General features: G+C 56.5%; 1 protein-coding gene across 2 annotated transcripts; it reads left to right on the top strand.

Annotated features, from left to right (window-relative positions):
* Positions 1–3,369: 3,369 nt before the first annotated feature.
* Positions 3,370–6,529, top strand: Islr (immunoglobulin superfamily containing leucine rich repeat). 2 transcript variants are annotated; one of them, XM_015480438.2, is made up of 2 exons: positions 3,370–3,691; positions 4,503–6,529. In XM_015480438.2, the coding sequence occupies exon 2, from the start codon at positions 4,511–4,513 to the stop codon at positions 5,795–5,797; it is 1,287 nt and encodes a 428-aa protein (XP_015335924.1). In that variant the 5' UTR covers positions 3,370–3,691; positions 4,503–4,510; the 3' UTR covers positions 5,798–6,529. The 2 variants fall into 2 exon arrangements, with proteins under 2 accessions (XP_015335924.1, XP_048649136.1); XM_048793179.1 differs by lacking the exon at positions 3,370–3,691 and adding an exon at positions 4,211–4,318.
* The last annotated feature ends 508 nt before the right edge of the window (positions 6,530–7,037 follow it).

Genomic DNA, 7,037 nt, shown 5'->3' with positions numbered 1-7,037 from the left:
AAGTTGACATGGTGCTATGCCACGGCAGCCCAGGGCCTCTCTGCGGTAGGAGTGTCCAGGCTAAGCAGTTGCTGCTGGGGTGGGACTGGCCACCTTGTTTGGAGATAGCAGGACCCAAGGGGAGAGGATGTGGGAGGAGCTGGAGAGAGGGCTGAGTCTCTGCAAAGCAGGAGAGGGAGGGAGTGGTGGAAAAAACATGGAGGAAGTCCCTGTGACAGTGACCAATTGTCTTGGTTTGCCTGAGAATGTCCAGATGTTAGCTCTGCAAATTGTGTGTCCCAGGAAACCCATCAGTTCCAGGAAAGTCAGAGCAGTTGGTTGGTCACTCTACACACTAAGAATCCCTGGAGCTGAGGCCTGGACTGGCAATGAGGGCTCCCAAATCTGGGCCCTTGCTTCCCTCTTCAGGGACCTCAATTCTCTTTTTCTCTGCTGTAGGGTTGCTGAGACTCAGGATGGCCAAAGGATTTGAGAGGGTCTGAGAAGAGCTCTCCAGTCCTGAGCCTGGAACAAGGTCAGCTGGGCTGCCATCAGTGATCTGGGGACAGTCAAGGTGCCACATACCCACTGAGGGCCCCCCTACCTCCAGGCTTGAACCATGGTGGCCCAGGTACATGCAGGGAGCTCCAGGCTGGGAAGCGGATGGGGAGCTGGGCTCCTGGCTGGCCTCCTAGCGCACTGTTATATCTTGTGGGGTGGGTTTTGCAGGAAGAACTTCAGCTTGGGACAGCAAGGAGGAGAGGGACAGCTCAGGAGGTTATAAGTACCCGATGAAAGGGCATACAATGGCTCCTTGAGCTCTGCCCAGGGTGGGCCCATATGTCCCATTATGAAACACTGTGGAGAGTCAGATAGTCCTTAGGTAAAATCTGCTCAGCCCTGGTGGCCCTTGTCTGACTGTCTCCTTCCTTATGGTGGTGGGACAGACTGCACCCTGCTGGCAGCATTAGGACCTGGGTAGACCACTGACTGACACACACATTCTCACTTCTGCCTAAGTGGGCTAGTTCCTCTTGCTTTGGCCCTCAACCCCCCAGGGGGTTGTTCTGATGTGGGATTCTGAGAACAGCCTGGTGTTTGGCTACTGTCAAAGGCTTCAGTGATGGAGAGTTAGAGGGGCCAGAGTTCCCAGACCCCAGGAATGCTGATGACTCACTCACCCACCCAACTGACTATGGGTCTTCTATGCCATATACAATCTTCTCTGCATGATTTTAGGCACATCCTTTCCCTGGGTCTAGGCCTGGAGTCCCCATCTATGCCAGATGGAGGATGCACGAATGGATGAGCCCTAAAGCGCTTTCCTTTCTGGCATCCAATCATCTGACTCCCCCAATCTATTGAATCAAAAAATGTTAATTGAGCCTCTTCTCTGCACCAGGGATCGATAGCAACTGGGAAGACAAGGCATCTGCCCTCAAGAACCTCCCCCCCCCCCAGCAGAGGGGTCACACTTTAAACATGTATGAATAAGTCATTGCAATTTAGTGCATAAAGAAAAAGGGGAGGTTGTGAGAGCAATTAACAGAGACCTCCTTCAGACTAGGAGGACTCAGAAGGCTGCTCTGATAAGGTGGTGTTTAATGCATGTGCCAGAAGGAACTAGCCACACTGGGGGGACTAGGGCTTGGCAGATTGTGATGGTGGGGTTTCACTCTAACCCTGATGTTTTGGAGGAGGGGAAAGACAAGGGGACTACAAGCTTCTTAGAGTCCCTGGATATGAGGATGGTGGCAAGGCCTTTGTGTAAGTGAGAGTGCAGAAGCCAGTGAAGCCCCCTCTAACAGGAAATCCTCCCTGACTGACACTGCGGTCCCTGGTTTTCCCCCTGCTTTATTGACCCCTGGATGTGTATGCTTCCTCTGCTTGACTCACCAATTCAGGACTTTCTCAGAAACTCTCCAGCACAGTAAGGATGGTGCAAGAGGGGGCTTCATCTGTGGGGGGTGGGGGATCTAAATTAGACCACAATCATATTCTCAGCGCCAGAATCCAGTGTTTGCAGGCAGCACACTGTGGACTTCTGCAGCCTTGCTTGGTGAGAGAGGGATGTGATGAGCTGGAATCGGGCTCCTCAGATGCTTCCAGCCAAAGATGGTTCCTGTTCGTCCTTGGTCCTGCCAAGAGGGTAAGTTCAGCCACAAGCAGAATTCAGCAAGTTAACAGACAAAAGGAACAGGCAGCTGGATCTAGTCTAGAAAGTTCTTTTCGGGCCTCCCTCATCTTTTGGTTTCTCCTCCAACAACGTTGTTTTAGGCCTCTTTATGTCTCCATTTCTATTCCCCTGAGCCCTCCTGTTTGAGAAAAAAAATGTCCAAGGTGTGTGTATACCCCTTCACACAGTTTGGGGACCGCGGGGCCCAGAGGGGACAAGCTGACAAGCTGAGTGTATGGAGGTCCGGCACTGACAGTGGATTTCAAGCACTTTGAGGCCACAGAGAGAATCTGCCAGGAGTGAGACCCTCCACCTCAGGCCTGTGTGCCAGTGGGCCGTACTGGATGGAACCTCTCTAGGAGTCTGGGTGTCCCCGAATCCCAGCCAGGTACACTGATGCCCAACTGGTTCCTGTCCCCAGCTTTCTGTTACCAAGTTCTGAGCCAGGCTTTCTGTCGTCCCACCCCCCGCCTCCTGTCCCTCCCCACTCAGCTCGGGTGGGGCTGGGATTGGAGCCTTGGGAGCTCCCTGGGCACCACCAGTGGACGCTGCCTCGGCCAGCAGGATGTTTTCCTAAAAACACGCCTAACATTCTGGCCTCTTGCTGAGGGTTGGGACCTGGCAGCTGCTTCACACACTGTGACCTTCTCAGTTTCTCACGGCGACCCCCCCGGCCCCCCCCCCGCCACATACACATCAGTACACACTCACTTCCACACACAAACTCACACACCAAGATAGAGCCAGGGTGTCACACCCACAACGACACAGAGTCCCAGCACACAAAGACACAGCCGCTCCCCCCAAACCTTCTCAAACACAAATTCACACACACACAGAGTTTCACACTGGAATCTCCACTAACACCTACAAATCCATCTACATACAGTAATACACAATCTCAACCCCCTAAATTTGTGCAGGCTCACACGTACAAACACACACAAACACCCGGACAGCCGACTGGGAGAAAGGAGCCGCTCCTTTTTTTTTCCTGTTTGAAGTGAGGTTAGAAGTTTCCCACTTTCCATGATATCCAATTTCTCACCCTCCCCTCCACCCTGTAAAAACTCTTCTGGCCTCATCTTGTCTTGGGTCCAGTCCAGACAGTGCTGTGTCTTTAAGGAAGTTGAAACTGCTAAAAGTGAGAGAGGAAAAGAGAGGGAGAGAGAGAAAACACAACCCAAAAAAATTTGGCCTCTTTCCCCCTCCCGTTTCTGGTGTCACTTATGAAACACGGGTCCCTGTTGTTGCAGCGCGGCAGTTGTTTTTCGGGAAGGAGGCAGCAAGTGGCTGCCCTGGCTCCTCCCTGCAGCCTCATCCCAGTGCACGGTTCCCAGGCACCCCATCCCGGCAGGGTGGCCACAGGCGTGCAAATTGAAGGTGGTGTGGGACCAGGCAGCCCCTTCCTCCAGCGTCCTCGTCCTCCCCTGGGCGCCCTGGCCTTGCTAACTCTCGGTGCTAACTTGGTCTTTTGTTGCTTTTTGGTTCCATCTTGGAAGAAGCTCTGCTGGACTAAGGAAGAGTAGTTTGAAGGTAAGTCAGGGAGTTGAAGGGCTCGCAGGGCCTGTGGGTGGAGGTGGGGGCCGGTTGGGCCCAGGAGCTGGTTCCCTCTTGGCACATCCCTGTTGGATCCGGTGCTGGGGACAATCCTGTGCTTGGAGCCATCCAGGGAGCATCTTGCTCCTTCAACAACCAAGACCCCAGAAACCCCAGCCGTGTTTGGCTGGAGCCACAGGCCTTGCCCAAGTCAGCTGAGAGGTCCTGGCAGGGGTTTTCTTAGGCAGCTGCCTGGCGTAGTTTGAGCAGAACAGGCCATGGGTGTGATTCTGCAGAAAGGGCCTGGTGTCTGCTGTGGTCATGGTCAGAGCAGCAGGAGGGAGAGGGTGGGGTAAGGGGGTGGGTGCCCTGCACAAGGAGCCTTGTCTAGGCCAGGGCAAAGCTTACCTATGGGGGGGGCTCCAGTGGGAGGGACTGCAACCAGGATGTGGGAGGGCAGGAGGGCGGTTCTGTAAAGTGCTGGGGGAGGGGGCGGCTGGAAAACAGATTTCGAGTCATAAAGTCAGCTAGGGACAGGCCGAGGCAGGGAGAGCTCTCTGTTTGAAGAAGAAGCTGGGGTCCTCTTTTGTCCTATCTTCACCCTGCCTGGCTGCGTGACCTCGGGCAAGTCCCTGCCTTTCTCTGGGCCTCAGTTTCCCCCTCTGAAGAATGGGGGGCGGCGGGTTTTAGCTGGGTTATGTGGGGGTAGGGCCTTGGGATGGAGGTGAGTTTGGGCTGGGGTCCTGGGAGGGACGAGTCACTTGGGCAGGTCCTCGGGATCACCTGGGTGATGTGTCCTTTTCCGCAGGAGTTACCATGCAGGAGCTGCGCCTGCTCTGCTGGGCAGTTCTCCTGGGCCTGGTGCAGTCCTGTCCCGAGCCCTGTGATTGTGGGGAGAAGTACGGCTTCCAGATTGCCGACTGCGCCTACCGCGATCTGGAGGCTGTGCCACCTGGCTTCCCAGCCAATGTGACCACACTGAGCCTGTCAGCTAACCGGCTGCCGGGCTTGCCAGAGGGGGCCTTCAGGGAGGTGCCCCTGCTGCAGTCACTGTGGCTGGCGCACAATGAGATCCGCACAGTGGCTGCCGGTGCCCTGTCCCCGCTGGGACACCTTAAGAGCCTGGACCTCAGTCACAACCTCATCTCTGACTTTGCCTGGAGTGACCTGCACAACCTCAGTGCCCTCCAGTTGCTCAAGATGGACAGCAATGAGCTGACCTCCATCCCCCGCGATGCCTTCCGCAGCCTCAGTGCGCTGCGCTCGCTGCAGCTCAACCACAACCGCCTACACACGGTGGCTGAGGGCACCTTCACACCTCTCACAGCACTGTCCCACCTGCAGATCAACGACAACCCCTTTGACTGTACCTGTGGCATTGTGTGGCTCAAGACATGGGCCCTGGCCACGGCTGTGTCCATCCCGGAGCAGGACAACATTGCCTGCACTTCGCCCCACGTGCTCAAGGGCACTCCACTCAGCCGCCTGCCACCACTGCCTTGCTCCGCTCCCTCAGTGCAGCTCAGCTACCAGCCAAGCCAGGATGGTGCCGAGCTTCGGCCTGGCTTCGTGCTGGCACTCCACTGTGACGTGGATGGGCAGCCGGCCCCCCAGCTTCACTGGCACATCCAGACACCGGGCGGCACTGTGGAGATTGCCAGCCCCAACGTGGGCACTGATGGGCGTGCCCTGCCAGGCACCCCAGCAGCCAGCAGCCGGCCGCGCTTCCAGGCCTTTGCCAATGGCAGCCTGCTCATCCCCGACTTTGGCAAGCTGGAGGAGGGTACCTACAGCTGCCTGGCCACCAACGAACTGGGCAGCGCTGAGAGCTCAGTGAATGTGGCACTGGCCACACCGGGCGAAGGCGGGGAGGATGCACTGGGGCGCAGGTTCCATGGCAAAGCTGTGGAAGGCAAGGGCTGCTATACGGTTGACAACGAGGTGCAGCCATCTGGGCCTGAGGACAACGTGGTCATCATCTACCTCAGCCGCGCTGGGAGCCCTGAGACTGCAGCAGCAGGGGAAGGGGCCACTGGGCAGCAGCTCCCAGGCCTGTTCCTGCTGGGCCAGAGCCTCCTCATCTTCTTCCTTGCTTCCTTCTAGCCATGCCCTGACCCAGGCAGGGCTGGGACAACCCAGGGGCCTCCCTAACTTCTGTACCCAAGCTGCCCTTCTTCCTTATAAGTGCCGAGAGGTCTGGAGATGGGCAGCTTGAGGCCTGCTTGGGCAACTCCACATTTTCCTACCTCCCCTCCTAATATCTCTGGAACACCTACCACCCCAACTTCTAGACCTGCTCAGAGCTAGTGACAAGGAGGGACTCGATCCCAGCACTCACCGTCTGTGGTGCTAAATGCTGCTAACAGCATCGTCGAGCCTCCCTATCAGGGGTGGCAAGCTAGAGGCGCGATGCCCTAACCAGACTGGGAATTCCAGGCACTGTGACTGACAAGCTAGTGGGGGCTACCCGGGAGGTGGGGTGGGCATGGGGGTGTGGCTGAGAGGTGTCCTGGGGCAGGCAGCACAGGAGAGGGTGAAGGATGTGGGCGGTGGCCAGAGGCTCTGTGCCCTGCTGCAGCTCCTTCTGCCCCCAGGTGTTCCCTGACCTTGTGTGTGCGTGTGGGGGCGGGATATCAAGAGTATTTCTACTCTCACTGCAACAGGATGGGGGATACAGGCTGGGCCTCCCTGTCCTCTCACCCTTCCTCTCAGCCTGAGCCCTCTGCCCAGACACCCACCCTTGTTTTTCCTCCAAGTACGCCTCTATAGCCTGCCCCTCCTAAGAGGCCAGCCAGCCTGGGGGTGGCAGAGAAATAAATAGCATTTCTGATGCTCCCCTGTGTCTGCCTGGAGTTTTGTCTGGATCTAAGAGTCCCTCCTGGGGGTTAGGATCAGGAGTCACAGAGTCAGGATAGCCACATTTATGTGCCCACATAGGACATGGGTCTATGGGACATAACATGAACTACGTGGCAGGCAGCATGGTTAGGGGTGGCCCAGCGGTGAGAGGGGGCAGGGCCTTGGCTTGAGCTGGGTGCAGATGTTCCTTGTCTACAAACTAGCCCACAGGACAAATCAGGGTGGGAGCCTGACAATCATTAGAGAGACTTTCCTGGGGTCACTAGTGACCCTGAGCAGTGCTTTACACCAGAAGTGAACTGAGGCATTTTGGAAAGAAACTAGACAATGGGAGGGCCTGGGTTGTGGCTCCACTTCCCTGTCCTGCTTTCTGGAAGAAATATTAGAAGCAAAGTGGAAAGGGGGGACATGAGGGGCAAGAAGGAGGAGAGACAAGAAGGGAGGAGGCAGAGGACAAGAGGACAAGAGAGAGAGAAAACCCTAG

The sequence above is a fragment of the Marmota marmota genome, unplaced genomic scaffold (genome assembly GCF_001458135.2).
Source record: "Marmota marmota marmota unplaced genomic scaffold, marMar, whole genome shotgun sequence".
NCBI classification, from domain to species: Eukaryota; Metazoa; Chordata; class Mammalia; order Rodentia; family Sciuridae; genus Marmota; species Marmota marmota.
The sequence above is the reverse complement of the archived record's forward strand: the minus strand, read 5'-3'. Positions and strand labels throughout refer to the sequence as shown.

Bases quoted from the DNA above. Each gene is read 5' to 3' on its own strand.
- Islr (XM_015480438.2), top strand. From the start codon at position 4,511: ATGCAGGAGCTGCGCCTGCTCTGCTGGGCAGTTCTCCTGGGCCTGGTG.